Source organism: Aethalodelphis obliquidens, unplaced genomic scaffold (assembly GCF_003676395.1).
Source record: "Aethalodelphis obliquidens isolate GAN/ISIS:26980383/991018 unplaced genomic scaffold, ASM367639v1 scaffold97, whole genome shotgun sequence".
Lineage (NCBI taxonomy): Eukaryota > Metazoa > Chordata > Mammalia > Artiodactyla > Delphinidae > Aethalodelphis > Aethalodelphis obliquidens.
In genome coordinates this window covers 2897051-2913004 of record NW_020838041.1, presented here as the reverse complement: position 1 = coordinate 2913004, position 15954 = coordinate 2897051, and the positions used below count along the sequence as shown (strand labels likewise).

At 44.4% G+C, this 15954-nt stretch overlaps 1 protein-coding gene across 4 annotated transcripts in view; it reads right to left on the bottom strand.

Annotated features, from left to right (window-relative positions):
* The window catches only part of IPO9 (importin 9), a 46261-nt gene extending 30462 nt beyond the window's left edge, over nt 1–15799 (bottom strand). Inside the window, exons 1-2 of one of the 4 annotated variants that reach the window (XM_027095968.1) lie at nt 15636–15799; nt 11865–11973 (exon numbers count right to left, since the gene is read on the bottom strand). In XM_027095968.1, the coding sequence (XP_026951769.1) occupies nt 11865–11973; nt 15636–15779 (253 nt within the window). In that variant the 5' untranslated portion in view covers nt 15780–15799. Of the gene's footprint in view, nt 1–11864; nt 11974–15616 lie in introns of all 4 variants that reach the window. The other 3 variants (XM_027095970.1, XM_027095969.1, XM_027095971.1) reach the window with 3 other exon arrangements.
* Between the last annotated feature and the right edge of the window lie 155 nt (nt 15800–15954).

The following is a 15954-nucleotide window of genomic DNA, read 5'->3' as shown; positions in this document are numbered from 1 at the left end:
AACTGAGGTACCACCTCACATACATTAGGATGGCTACCATCAAAAAAACAGAAAACTGCCATTGGAGAGGATGTGGAGAAACTGGAACCCTTGTGCACTGTTAGTGAGAATGCAAAAGGGTACAGCTGCTGTGGAGAACAGTACAGTGGTGGCTCCTTAAAAATTTTTAAATAGAATTACCATATGATCCAGCAAATTCCACTTATGGTTATATACCCAAAAGAAATGCAAGCACTGTCTTGAAGAGATATTTATTTGTATGCCATGTTCACAGTAGCATATTTCATAATAGCTAAAATGTGGAAGCAACCCAAGTGACCGTCAACAGATGAATGGATAAGCAAAATGTGGTCTATATGTACAATGGAATATTACTCAGCCTTTAAAAGGAAGGAAATTCTGCAATAGGCTAAAACAACTGCTACAATGGATGAACCCTGAGGACAGTACACGCAGGGGAACAAACCAGTCACAAAAAGACAAGTACGTACGTACCCACTTACATGAGGTACTTACAGTAGTGAAAATCATAAAGGCAGAGAGTAGAATGGTGACTGCCAGAGGCTGGGGGACGGGGAATTGGAAAGTTACTGTTTAACGAGTATAGAGTTTCAGTTTTACAGGAAGAAATGGGGATAGTTGGCAGTGAGGGCTGTACAACAACGTGAATGTATTTAATACCACTGAACTGTGCACTTCAAGAAGGTTAAGATGATAAATTTTATATTAAGTGTATTTTACCACAAGAAAAAAAGTTTGAATTTAGATCTAATTTATACTTGCAAAGGAGTAAATTATCAAATATATATTTGTGAAAAGAGGAAGCAGAATGTAAGGCCAAGAGCGCACCCTAACTTTCGCATCTTGCCTTCCAGGGCTGCGTGATCCAATATGGCAGCCATCAGCTACAAGTGGCTACTGAGGACCTGAAATGCGGCCTCCGAGAACTGACACGTGCTGGAAATGTAAGACACGCACCAGACTGCAAACGCAGTATGAAACAAAATACTGTGGAATATTTTAGTAAAGTTTATATCGATTACATATTGAAACAATACACTACATACATTTGGTTAAATGATTACAGTATTAAAAATGAATTTTACCTGTTTCTTTTTTACCCTTTAGCTACTAGATGATTAAAACGTTCATGTGACTCACATTCTTCCTACCGGACAGCACTTTTTTGAGAATGGACAGCAGCTTTCAGAACTGCTTGGTCGTGGCAGGTGCACAGGTTACAACAGGCTCACCATCCGACTTGAGAGCTATGATCAGTGGGGTTAAAGCCTGGACCCTGAGCTGCCGTGGCAATCCCTATCCAAATTCCAATGGCACTTTCCACAGAAACAGAACAAACAATTCTAAAATCAGCATGGAACCACAAATGACCCAAACAGCCAAAGCAATCCTGAGAAAGAATAAAGTTAGAGGCATCACGCTCCCCGATTTTAAATTGTATTACAAAACTGTAGTAATCAAAACAGTGTGGTATTGGCATAGAAACAGACATACAGATCAATGGAAGAGAACAGAGAGCGTAAAAATAAACCCACACATACATGGTCAATTAATTTATGACAAAGGAGCCAAAAATATACAATGGGGAAAGGAGAGACCCTTCAACAAATGGTGCTGGGAAAACTGAACAGCCACATGCAAAAGAATGAAACCGGACCACTATCTCACAACATACACAAAAATCAATTCAAAATGGATTAAAGATTTGAATGTAAAAGACCTGAAATCATAAAACTGCTTGAAGGAACCATAGGCAGTAAGTTCCTTGACGTTGGTTTTGGTGATTTTTTTTTCATTTGACACCAAGATTAAAGGCAACAAAAACAAGTGGGGCTACATCAAACTAAAAAGCTCTGCACAACAAAGGAAACCATCAACCAAATACAAAAGCAACCTACCGAATGGGAGAACATATTTGCAAAGCATGTATCTGTTAAGGGTTTAATATACAAAATATATGAAGAACTCATACAATTCAATAGCAAGTAAAACAACTGGATTTTAAAATGGGCAGAGGACCTGAATATACACTGTTCTAAAGACCTAGAGATGGCCAACAGACACATGAAAAAGATGCTGAACAACACTAATTATCAGGGAAATGCAAATCAAAATCACAACGAGATAAACTCACACCTGTCACAATGGCTATTACCAAAAAGATAAGCAATAACGGGACTTCCCTGCAGGGGATAAGACAGGGGGTGCAGGTTTGATCCCTGGTCAGGGAACTAGATCCCACATGCATGCCATAACTAAGAGTTCGCATGCCACAACTAAGTAGCCCTGGAGCCACAACTAAGGAGCCTGCCTGCCACAACTAACACCCAGCACAACCAAATAAGTAAATAAATAAATATTTTTTTTTAAAAAAGGATAAGCGATAACAAGTGTTGACAAGAATGTGGAGGAAAGGGAACCTTTGTGCATTGTTGGTGGAAATGCAAAATGGTGCAGCCACTATGGAAAACAGTATGGAGGTTCCCCTAAAAATTAAAAATAGAGCTACCATTTAAGCCAGCAATTCCACTTCTGGGTGTTTATCCAAAGAAAATGAAAACACTAACTCAAAAAGATATATGCACCTCATGTTCATCGCAGTACTATTTACAATAGCCACGATGTGGAAACTACCCAAGTGTCCACCGATAGGTGAATGGATAAAGAATATGTACGTGGTATGTATGTATGTGAGTACAGATACACACACACACAAAATAGGATATTAGTCAACCATAAAGAAGAATGAAGTCTTGCCACTTACAACACTATGGATGGACCTTGAGGGCATTATGCTAAGTAAAGTCAGTCAGTCAGAGAAAGACAAATACCATATGATCTTACTTATATGTGGAATTTAAAACAAACAAACAAAACAAAACAAAACAAACAAGCTCACAGACGCAGAGAACACACTGGTGGTTGCCAGAAGCTGGAGATGGGGGGTGGGCAAAATGGGTGAAGAGAGTCAAAAGGTATAAATTTCCAGTTATAAAATAAATAAGTCATGGGGAAGTAACGTGCAGCATGTCAACTACAGTTAATAATACCGTGTTGCATATCTGAAAAGTTGCTGAGACTAGATCTTAAAAGTTTTCATCACAAGAAAAAAAAAATCAGTTGTTGTCCTATTATTTTTATTGCCCATCATGAGTACACTGTTTGGCTTTCTTATCGATGTAACTAAAGTTACTTTCCATGGTAAGTGCTAACTATCATAACTAGATTCCACTGAAATAGCCATCCAAAGGGTATTTATGCAATACAAAAGCTTAATATCAGGAAAAAGTTGTTCCAGGCAATGTTCCATGTTCAAGCCTTATCCAGGTAAGCAGGTGAAAAACTACTGAAAATAATCTATGCCTATTTCTTTTTAAATGTTTTCCTTCATATTGTTCTCTTTTGTATTTGGGTTGCTCTATTTTTTTTATGTTATTTATTTTTGGCTGCGTTGGGTCTTTGTTGCTGCGCGTGGGCTTTCTCTAGTTGCGGCGGGCGGGTCTACTCTTTGTTGTGGTGCGAGGGCTTCTCATTGCAGTGGCTTCTCTTGTTGTGGAGCATGGGCTCTAGGCGCGCAGGCTTCAGTAGTTGTGGCGTGTGGGCTCAGTAGTTGTGGCTCACGGGCTCCAGAGTGCAGGCTCAGTAGTTGTGGCGCACAGGCTTAGGAGCTCCGCAGCATGTGGGATCTTCCCGGACCAGGGCTCGAACCCGTGTCCCCTGCATTGGCAGGCGGATTCTTAACCACTGCGCCACCAGGGAAGCCCCTATGCCTATTTTTTTTAATTAATTAATTTTTGGCTGCGTTGGGTCTTCATTGCTGCGTGCGGGCTTTCTCTAGTTGCGGCGAGGGGGCTACTCTTCACTGCAGTGCTGAGGCTTCTCATTGTGGTGGCTTCTCTTGTCGTGGAGCACGGGCTCTAAGCAGGCGGGCTTCAGTAGTTGTGGCACGTGGGCTCAGTAGTTATTGCTCATGGGCTCTAGAGCGCAGGCTCAGTAGTTGTGGTGCACGGGCTTAGTTGCTCCGTGGCACGTGGGATCTTCCCGGAACAGGGCTCAAACCCATGTACCCTGCATTGGCAGGCAGATTCTTAACCACTGCGCCACCAGGGAAATCCCTATGCCTATTTTTTTTAATGTTTAACTTTGAAATAATTTTTAGACTTAAAGTAGTTTCCTCCAATGCGTGACAGTCCCATTCTTTCCTTGTCTTTTATGACCCGACCACTTTTGATAAGTAACGGTCAGTATTTCGTAGAACACATCTTGATGTTCATTCGACTGACATCTCCTCATGATCAGATTGAGGTTATTCATTTTTGGCAAGAATATCAGGGAAGTGATGCTGTGTCCTTAGTGTATTATAATGTTGATAAATTTTCTTATTGGTAATGTTAACCATGACCACTTGGTAATGTGCGGTCTGCTGGATTTTCCACTGTAAAGGTACTGTCTTTCCCTTTACAGAATACAAAAACCTTCAGAGAGATACTTAGAGATTATGTTCATATCCTGTTTCTCTTCAAACACTCACTGACTGATTTTAGCACCCATCTGTGGATCCTGCCTGCAACAATTATTACTGTGTTGTTTGTCCTGTGGTGCTTTTGTATTTCTTATTCTCTTTACACTTACTAATTACTTGCAATTCTTTTGTAAGGAAGCACTGTCCTGTCTCCTTTATTTATTTCGACCCGTGTGGACTCATGCTTATTCATTTCACTTCATGAGTTTTAACCCAACATTCTCATTATTTGTTCTGTTGCTCAGCTGTTCCACTGTGGCCGCCAGCACACCTTCTTGCAGGCCTTTCCACATGTTCCCATCGTTTTTCGAGCCCTTCCTTATATTCTGTTATCACAGGATATTCTAGGCTCACCTTGTATTTTCTCTGCCTAAACCCTGGAATCAACTTTTCCTCCAAGGAGTCCTGGTGCTTTTTAGTGGAGAATGCTATTTAGAAATCAAGATCTGGGCGCTAGGTGTGCTCACTGCTTCTGGGATGTCACTGCTCCTAGGCCCTCTCAGAGAACAGCACTATGACACACATGTATGCATACTAACCCATGCTTACACATACATCTGTCTGTCCATCCGCCTGCCAATCCATCCATCTATCTACTGATAACTCAAATGCCAATCCAATATCTCAAGGTTCACTCTGCTTGTCCTCCTTATTTGTAATGCTTTCTCTGATAGTGATAAATCTGGCCCTCATTATCTACAATAAAATTACTTATTTGTTCAATCTTAGTATACACAGAAACTAATTACAGAACTATTAACACTTGTGGAAAACAGATATATTAACTGGAGTATAATTTTTGTGTACAGTCCTTTTTGACTTGAGTCTTACAATATACAGTCAAAATACTATTTTCCAGGGACTTCCCTGGTGGTGCAGTGGTTAAGAATCCGCCTGCCAATGCAGGGTACACGGGTTCGAGCCCTGGTCCAGGAAGATCCCACATGCCGCGGAGCAACTAAGCCCATGCATCATAACTACTGAGCCTGCACGTCACAACTACTGAAGCCCGCGCACCTAGAGCCCATGCTCTGCAACAAGAGAAGCCACCGCAATGAGAAGCCCAGGCACCGCAATGAAGAGTAGCCCCTGTTCACAACTAGAGAAAGCCCGTGAGCAGTAACGAAGACCCAACGCAGCCAAAGATAAATAAAATTAAAAAAACAAAAAACCAAAATACTGTTTTCCAAAGTTACTTAGGTTAGTTCTTTCCTCCCACAACACCTAGTAGTAGTTACACTGTTCATCTGTAATACAGTTAGGTTCATGTGTTACTAATTGTACCCTTCCATTGTTTGATTTTAATTATTTACTTATTTTGGGGGGTATGTAAAACTATATTATGATTCTCAGAGTTAAAGCTACACAAGAAGGCATATGCTCCCTCCTCATCCCTAACAACTTCCTTCCATCCTCTCCCCAGCCGCTCCACCATAGATAACCAATCAGTTTCTGGTTTGTCTTTTCGGTATTTCTTTTGCATAAACAAGCAGATACATGTGTATTTTCTTGTATCCTCTTGTTTACATGAAAAGTAGTGTATTATACTCTTTTGCACTTTGCTTTTCTTCAGTTAACATTATAATCTGGAAACCATTCCAAAACAGTTCCTCAAGATTCCTTATTCTTTTTTTACGGCTGCATAATATACCACCGTATGGATACACATACTTTTTTCAGCCATTTTCCTACATATGGGCAGTTAGACTGCTTCCAATTATTTTGCCTTTATAAACAATGTTGCAGTAAATAATAGTGTGCAGCATGTATTTTTATATTGTTAAATGTGTATCTTCAGGGTAGATTCCCAGAACTGGGACTACTGGGTCAAAAGTAAGTGCGTTTGTAGTGTTGTCAGGTGTGGCCAAATTTCCCTCCAGAAGGACTGCACCAATGTGCATTCCCACTAGCACTGTTAAGGAGTGTTTCTCCAGGACTTCCCTGGTGGCACAGTGGTTAAGAATCTGCCTGCCAATGCAGGGGACAGGGGTTCGAGCCCTGGTCCGGGAAGATCCCACATGCCGCGGAGCAACCAAGCCTGTGCGCCACAACTACTGAGCCTGTGCTCTAGAGCCTGCAAGCCACAGCTACTGAGCCCACATGCCGCAACTACTGAAGCCTGCACGCCTAGAGCCGATACTCTGCGACAAAGAGAAGCCACTACAATGAGAAGCCCGCGCACTGCAATGAAGAGTAGCCCCAGCTCACTGCAACTAAAGAAAGCCCGCGCGCAGCAACGAAGACCCAACGCAGCCAAAAATAAATAAATAAATAAGTTAAAAAAAAAAAAGTGTTTCTCTACAACCTCACCAACAGAACGTGCTTTAAAATTTTTGCTAGTCTGATAGAGGAGAAATGATATCTTAATGTTGTTTAATTTGTATTTCTCTAAATCATGAGGCACTTTAAACTATTTGTGTGTGTCTGAGTGCCTTTTTAATGACACTTAGGAGGAGGGGTGAGTTCTCTGTCCATGCCCCACCCCCTCATTTTTCTATTGAGGTTTTGGTCCTTTGTTTCTCGATTTTTAAGAGTTCTTTATATATTAAGGATATTACCCTTTTGTCTGTGGTATATGCTGTGAAAATTTCTCTCACTTTGTCAGCTGTCTTCTGACTTAAAAAAATTTCATCTCTATTTATTTCTTCTGAGCTTGTTTTGAGGTCCAAGTTTCTACTGTGTAATTTCCCTTCTCCCTCGGGAACTCCTGTTCACATCTCTTGCAGGGCAGGTCTGCTAGTGATGAAGTCCCTCGATTTTTGTTTGTCTGAGAAGGTCTTACTGCTTCAGTGGTGAAGGCTGGTCTCCGGGGACACGGAGCTCTAGGTGGTGAGCTTCTCCATCCTCACTTGAGATGTCTCACTCCACTCTTCTCTCGCTTATATGGCTTCTGGAGAGCGGTCCAGTGTAATTGTTAATTCTTTTTTTATTTTATTTTATTTTTTGGCGGTACGCGGGCCTCTCACCGTTGTGGCCTCTCCCGCTGCGGAGCACAGGCTCCGGACGCGCAGGCTCAGCGGCCACGGCTCACGGGCCCAGCCGCTCCGTGGCATGTGGGATCTTCCCGGACCGGGGCACGAACCCGTGTCCCCTGCATCGGCAGGCGGACTCTCAGCCACTGCGCCACCAGGGGAGCCCAATTGTTAATTCTTGTTCCTCTATGGGTAAGGCACTATTTTCACTCCTTTTAAGATATTCTCTTTGTCTTTGGTCTTCTGCAGTTTGAATATGATAGGCCTAGGTATAATTTTGTTTTGTTGGTACTGACTTTTTATATGGTGTTTTTTGTCATGAAAATTAAAATTTTAACGTAGTCAAATTTATCAATCTTTTACTGCCTCCGGATTTTGAGTCATAGTTAGAAAGCCTTTCTTTATGCCAAGGATAAAGAAAAATTCACCCATACTTTCTTCTAAAACTTTTATGGTTTCATGTTTTAAATATTTAGACTCCTAATCATTTGAAGCTAATTTTTTGTCTACTGTGAGATACTGATCTAATTCCAAATGGCCACCCAATTGTCCCAGCACCTTTATGAAAAGGTCCATCTTTACCCCAATGATCTGAGATGCCACCTTTATCAATACTACATTTCCATAGTTACTCATGTCTACTTCTGGACTTTCTTTTTTATTCCACAGTTCTATTCGCCTATTTGCGTGCCAGTGCCACACTGCTTATTTTAATTATAGAGGCTTTACATAATGTTTTTTTTTTTTTTTTTTTTTTTTTTTTTTGCGGTACGCGGGCCTCTCACTGTTGTGGCCTCTCCCGTTGCGGAGCACAGGCTCCGGACGTGCAGGCCCAGCGGCCATGGCTCACGGGCCCAGCCGCTCCATGGCATGTGGGATCCTCCTGGACCGGGGCACGAACCCGTGTCCCCTGCATCGGCAGGCGGACTCCCAGCCACTGAGCCACCAGGGAAGCCCTACATAATGTTTTAATGTCTTGTAGAACTAGTCCCTCCTCACAGTTTTCCTTTTTTGGTGTTTTTGGAGCTATTTCTTCCAAGCTTATGTTTCTATGAACTTCAGAATCAACCTTTCTCACTCATCTAGAATGCTGAGCTGTGCTATCCAAGGACAGCGCACACCTTTCCATTTCATGTCTGCTTTTAAGGCTTTCCGGAATGTTTAAAAAGTTTCCCCTAATAGGTTTTTGCACGTTTCCTGTTAATTTTATTCCTAAGTATTTAATCTTTTTGTTGCTATTGTAAAGGGTTTTTAAAAAAACACCATTATATTCTCTAACCTTTTACTGTTTGTGTATATGAAGGCTATTGGTTTTTATATTTTAATTTTTTGTATTTTTAATTTACGCTACCTTACTGAATTCTTAGATTCTTAACTCTTTCTTATTACACCCTTATTTTAAGCTTCAGTTACTGATACAACCTTACAGCACCTATCATTTCACTCAGGAAAGGAGAATTTTCGCAAGACCACCGAAAAAGCCGCCACATTCTTTCTAAAGCATTTATTAAGTGATTAAATCACAAGCAAACACTTCACACCTGCAAAATTACCGCTAAAGATGCTGAAATCCATTCTAATTCTTAGGGTTAATCTGGCGACTTCAGCCTCTGGTAAGTCTAAAAACCCCATTTTTAACAGAATAAACAGTAGGTGCCTACAACCCAAAGATACGGGAATCAACTTTCCAAATGGACTAAAACACAGATGAGCCAGACATAACTTAGGAACACCTCTTGGATACCAACCAATGTTCAAGATTATGGAAAAAAGCACTCTAAAATGCATGTGTGGGGTCTTCCCTGGCGGTCCAGTGGTTAAGACTCCGAGCTTCCACTGCAGGGGGCATGGGTTCGATCCCTGGCCAGGGAACTAAGATCCCAGCATGTCGTGGCCAAAAAAAAAGAAAAAAAGAGAGAGAGAGAAAGAGCACTTGTAACGCTCTGTAAGGCTCCCAGACTTCCTCTGACTTCAGATACTTGGTGTGACAATGGATGCTAACTTTATGGCCCTAAGTCTGCTAAGAACGTCACCGTCTACCCAAGCTTAGCTCCCTGGATACTGTCAACCAATTCTGACGAGCCTACATGAGGTCCTTCAGAATGACTATAAACATATTCACAAATTATCCAGGCCACGCAGTATTTTCTTTTACAGCACTGTTTCAATAATTTTTGCATGGACCACTCTGATATGCATTTTTAATGTTCCTGCCGAGAGTACAAATTCTGGATCATCACTACAGGGACAAAGTAATGAGATCGAGATAAACAAAATCTTTAATCATAAGGTGTGAAAAAGACACTGAGGTGTAAATGAGGACTTTTTTTGAGGAGGGCTTGAAACACGAGTGGAGACTATAAAGCTTAAACTAATCTGAATAATTTCCTCCCAGTAAGCACAGATGCTGCCGTCGGGTTCGCGCCGAGGCTCACAGAAGGGGAAGGGAGAAGGAAGCAGGCCTTCTCCGTCAGTCCACACTCCCACCGACCAGAAGAGCCATTACAGCAGGAAGACCAGGCAAACTCTACACAGGGGTCCTTTCTCATCCACCTGAGAACCTCAAGTTCACTCTTTGAAGAAAAGCTTAGTGTGAATACACGCTTTCCGTCTGAGCGCCGGGAGTGCTCGCACTCTGCTGAGGGTCGCGACAACTGGGAGCCCTTCATTCTATAACATAATCTTTAAATTCCTCTTGTCCAGGGACCTATCAGAGATCACACCCCAATTTCCACGAAGCACCGTGCGTCACACATCACTGAGACTGTAAAAGGTGGTGAGAGTGAGGGATCATCAGAAGATTAAGATCCATGTGGGAGCCCAGGAACCTAAGTCAGCCAGGGGACTCATACCCACAACAAGCATTACAGAATGGATTTTCTCTGAAAGTTTATTTCCTCCACGTATGAAAGCAGAAGCTCGAAAGTTCGAAAAACATGATTCTCTGTTCAAAAGCTTTAATGGGAAAGAAAATCTTCAAAGAGGATCATCTAAAGACAAATTTTTCAAACAGAATGGATAAACAGAATAGATTTTCTTTCCTCCAGGCTCCCAGAGTTTCAAAAACAGTGACACGATCAACTCTGGTTTGGAAACCCCCCAAATTCAAAGACAAAGAGCTCATGTGCATTAGGTTACAGGGAGATATGAGGGAAAATATCAATTATTATCTTATTTAACCTAATTTAGTCTGTCTAGACCATATACCCATTAGAAATACAGGATATCAGTCGCCATAAGTCTCATATCATAAAATCTAATTTTATTGTTAGTTTAATTTTAATTTACTTAAAAGCTGTATGAAGCATCTCTGACAAGACGTGACAGTGGTGGTGTGCGGGTGATGAACTCTGTGCTCTGTAAAACTCACAGGATGAAAAGCCAGAAAAAACCCTCAATTTCTCTGACTTACTTTAACTCTGATCAACACCACTGCCTTATCCACTGACGACTTCTGTGAAGTAGAAACAATCCTACTTACAGGTATTCACTTAACAGAGATCATACGATATTCTTTGATGAAGTATAACTAAGTATATCCATAAAGAAAAAAGTCCTTACATTTCAGTGTGTGTTGGGGGATTTCCAGTTTTTCTGAAATTAACATAATTTCTTTAGAAAGCATTAGAAAGAACAGCTGAATAACTTACTTTGGGATGATTAAGGCAGGGAAAATACAAGAGACACAGACAGACAGGGCTGCTTTATTCTGTCTTGCTTGAAAAGGACCAATTACAGATTAAACTAAGATTCAATCTATGAAGTTAGGCCAAAGGGGGACATTCTCAAGTGGGCTGTATGAAGTTAGCTTTCTAAAGCCATTTTCGTTAGGAAATTTAATTTCTCTAGTTCCCTTTCCCAAGGTGAATAAGGACAGACCTGTTGGGTTAACCTGGGTTTGTACCCTGACTCTAAGTGGTTCTGGATTAACCTTTAATCCAACCCAAAATGGTAGCCTCTGACTTCCTAAGGAATCTTTTGCTCTCTCTCCTTAATCATTCTCTAGCCTTTTAGTCTCTGCCGCCCTCCCTGGTTTTCCTCACTCCTCTTTCTCTCATTTCACCCCACTTGGCAAAAACACGATCCTTCTATAACTTGGCTGAGAAGGGAAGATCCAAAGGAGAGCATGGAGGAGAAAGGATAAACTGAGAAACACATGCTCCTGGTCTTAAGGGTCGACTGGAGACATGAGGCTTGGACAGTCAGGAAGGCTCCTACTAGGAAGAACTGGGGACAGGGACTGTCTGGGAAGGAGGGAGTTCTGAGGAGAGCTCTGGAGAAGTGCCCCTTTCTCACAGGGTTTTTCACAAAACCACAGCTGAAAGGAAAAAGAAAACTGCACCACTGGCCTTTTTCCGAGCGTGGCCGCCTTCCGCTCGGCTCAGTGCCCGCCACACGCCCAGGAGTGCGTCTGGATCCTGGAGGGCTCCCTTCGCAGGTGACAGTGCTTACGCTACACTGGAAGAGAGCCAGAAAAGCGCCCATGAGAACGAGAAAGCAAACTTCCACCAGCAGGATCATCTCTCTAGGCACCTAAGATGGGGAATCAACACAGATATCTCGGCAGCGTTGGATGTCAGGGAAAGCGAGGGAGAGATAATGCCCCCTCCCCAGCTCAATATAATGGTGGTGGGAGGCAAGAAAAAATGTATCTTCTGTGACACATCTGCTGGGAGCAAGACAGAAGAGACTAAGTCAAGGCCAAATGTCTTCATTTCTAACAGACACAAGAAGTGACTAAAAGAAGAAAGTGACCTGGGGCCTAAGTCTAGTCATATAAGAAAGGCTCTGCTACACTGGCTGGCCTGGAGAATTAAAGCTTCAGAATGGAAGCAACACCTTCCACCGCTCAGGTGAGGCTGCTCTTAGAGGACGGTAAACAGAGAGGAAAGAAAAGCAAATAACTTCGCTCTAAGATGTAAAAAAAGTCAAGCATAAATACACCAAAAAAAGAGAGCTGACATTGTCAAAAGTCACGATCTCGTAATAAGTCACACGAAAAAGAGCTCATAAAGCTGAGAGAACATTAGACTTTGACGTAAGAGACCTTTGGCAGTTCACAAACTTTCCTTCTCTTTAATTACTGTGTTCATAAGATGCTTGATATGATCCCACCTAGTAAACAAAATGGAATTAGAAGAATGCTCTAACAGATCAAAAAGACTAATTCTTACTTTACTGAGGTAGAGCTAAATTCCTACAAACCCTGTTGATAAAACTCAAACTCTCAGTCTTCCTAAGGAAACAAAAGGGTACCAATGCTCTGTTGGAATACTGTATAGCAGAGGAACCTCCAACTTTCAAGTAATAAGTTTCTCAGTTCAGGATGTGAGTGCTGTCTGAAGAAGGCGGCTAGTGGCACCATCTCCTCTGCCACTGAGCCCTGTGAAATAGGCTTTCACTAGTGAGAAAGGTTTGCTGGGTTTCCCTCACATTCCAAGTGACGAGGGAAAACAGCAAGCACAGGGACTGAAGAAGACCATCCCAGGAGAGCAGGCTGGTGGGCGCAGCCTATCTTCATCCTTTCAAAATCAGCCCACTATACAAGTCAGGTGGGTCTCTGACATACATACCGTTTCTTGGCTTAAGAGGACAGGTTCCCATTCTGGGAAACATGGTAAGTGATAACAGGCAAGTTATTTCCCGGAAAATACCAGCTGGCAGACTGAATGACCTGGATGTACTTTGGGCTCTAGCACCTCAATTTTCTAAGATAACTGCTTCTTAAAATCTCCTCTACTCCAGAATCTGGTCAGAGCATGGCCACCTCTCTTATCTGTCCACTTAACAGAGAGTTGACAGCTGACCTGTGTCTTTCCCCCCAAATTAAATTAGAAATTGTTCCCTTTGTCAAAGGGAATAGATGGGTTAATCTTCAGGATCAGTTGGGACCAGCCTCCCACGTGAGGCAATAATAAGGCTCCTAAAGGCAGTGTGGCTATTTGAGGGGACAGAGGGACTAGACACAACCAGATCTGGTTGTCATCCAATCTTGGGCCTCTTGGAACCAAAAAAGGATTGAAAGAACACACATAATAATAGACACCAACTCCCAGATCCCCCATCAACTCCAAGTTTTAAGGAAATGTGTTTCCTAGGACCAGAAAGCAAGGTTTCTTCTACTAGGATAAAACTGAAACGTGAAGCAGCTCCAAAGGCGTGGAAAAGATTCATTCACTTGCAGGAACGGCTGCTCGCCTAGGCCTGCAGGGTGTTCTAACAGTGGGAGCAATGCCCTGCGTGCGTCCTCAGGACAGACTGCTGGCTAAAGCCGGGCTGGGAAGGCATGTACTCTGCTTTCATTAAAGGAAAAGAAACTGGTCGCGCAAAGGAAATGTGTGACATTCAGACTGAAGAGAAGACAGGAGGTACTCGGGACCCCACAGCTAAAAACAACTTGTGAAAGGCCACCAGAAGAGGAAAGGAGAGAAGCACGGTACTGTATCTGAGGAACGGATCACCATCCGCCATCTCAAAAAGAGGTTACTGAAAGGGGTGGATTTCTATAGTTTTTCAATAAACAAAAGAAATTAGACTATTTAAAAACACAAACAACCCCCAAAGGGTCCAAAGTACCACATTCAACTCCACAGACTTGATTCAACCTTGCACATCACATCCCAAACCTGTGAGCCACGTGCCTTCCTACTGGGTCACCAACAGCAGGCTGCTGTGTCAAAGCCTCTCCACGGCTCGCAGCACACTGGTAACAGGTTGCCGGTAACTTATGGGGCGTGTGTGTGAGAGGGAGAGAGAGAATCTATTCCCATCAGTGGCCTAGATCAAATGCAAAATTCTGCACTTCTGTTTAATTTCTTATTTTGAGACCCAAAAAGACGAAGTAGGACAGCAGAACTTCAAGAAGACCTCAAGAAGATGATAACTGACTTTGCCTAGATGAGACCATGGTGTTGGCTAGAGTCGAAGGGATCAGAGCCCAATTGGAGCTGCTGCTGGACAGTTCAAACACGAGCGAAGGTTCACCTTTTGTAGGAAAGCACCAGACCTATGCCTGGGGCACCGGGAACCCTGGGTGTCACTCAGGGAAGGTACCGGACCTTCAACTTTATTCAAGTAGCAACTTGAATGTGATGAGGTTCCTTTGCTCTGTCACCCTTTCTCCTTCACACGCAAGGGAGGCAGACACGTTAGCGTGAATAAAGGAATTTCACCTAGTAGGCTGTAATAACTCCTACAGGTCAATCTGTGCACAGCTCCTCTTATAGGATCTGACATTTCACAAGACAATGACAATTACAACTGGGCCTTCAAAATGGTCCTTAACCTGCTAGATCCCAAATCGCAACGTATTTCCAATAGAGATAATTTAGTTCTTCAAGAGCTCTCTCATGCTGCGGGAGAATATAAAATTAAATTTAAGTGAGCTTTGTCTTAAGTTCTTTTCAATAAAAACCCTCAGTCCATAGGCGGGCCAACTCCTACGGACACTCTGAGAGGTGGTGGGACCAGCCTGCTGAGCTGGAGGAGTCCGCAGGTTTGGAGTTCTGCCACTGAAGCCCCGACAGCCCAGACGTATTCCTGACATAAACCCCGAGCGGATTTCCCTCCTCCTGTTTCAGGATCTAATGCTCTTCGGAGCGTGGCTGCCCCGGGCCTGGAGAAAGGCCCGCTCGGCAGGAACTGAAGGACAACCTCAAGTCAACGGCTTGTTTTCTCCTCCATCACTTTCAAGCTTCCAATAGGAGGAGGGGGACAAAGACACAAAGACAAAGGACGATCGGCTCCTCCGAACAGTGCCGGCCGCTCCGAAAACCGGCGGGGACGCGGCGGGGAGGGGAGGCGGCCGCACAGGCATGACTGATTCCCGGGGAAACATGTGGAGGCCCCGCCAGGCCCCCAGCTGACAGCCGCGCCCAGGCCCACCGTCCGGCGGAGAACGCGCCCCCGCCCCAGCCCCCGCCCCCACTCCGGCCTCGCGCTCCGGCCCGGTGCCCCCGGCCCCGCGCTCCGCCCGGCCGGGCCCCAGCGGCCCCAGGCCTCCCCGGCCCCCGACCTCCCCGGGCCCAGCCTCCGGCCGAAGCGCGGCCAGTGGTCAGCGCGGCCCAGACCCGCCGCCCTCGCGACGGCCCGCCTCACTCACCCTCCGTCACCTCCAGCACCTTAATCTGCTCCTCGGCGGCCGCCCGCACCTCCTGCACCGGGGACAGGATCCCGGTGAGCGTGTCCACCAACGCCTCCTTCAGCCCCTGGGCCACCGGCCCCGGCAGCCCGGAGGCCGCACCAGCTGCCGCCGCCGCCGCCATCTTGCTCCGCGCCGCGCGCCAGCCCCGCGGCCCAACCCGCCGCCGCCGGACGGCTCCTGCGCGCGGCCAATCCGCGACGCCGCGCCTGCGCACTGGCCGGGCTAGCGCGCGAGGGCGGGGCCGAGGCCCGAGCCTCCGGAGACAGCGCCACCTGCCGCGGGAACGAGAACTGCAC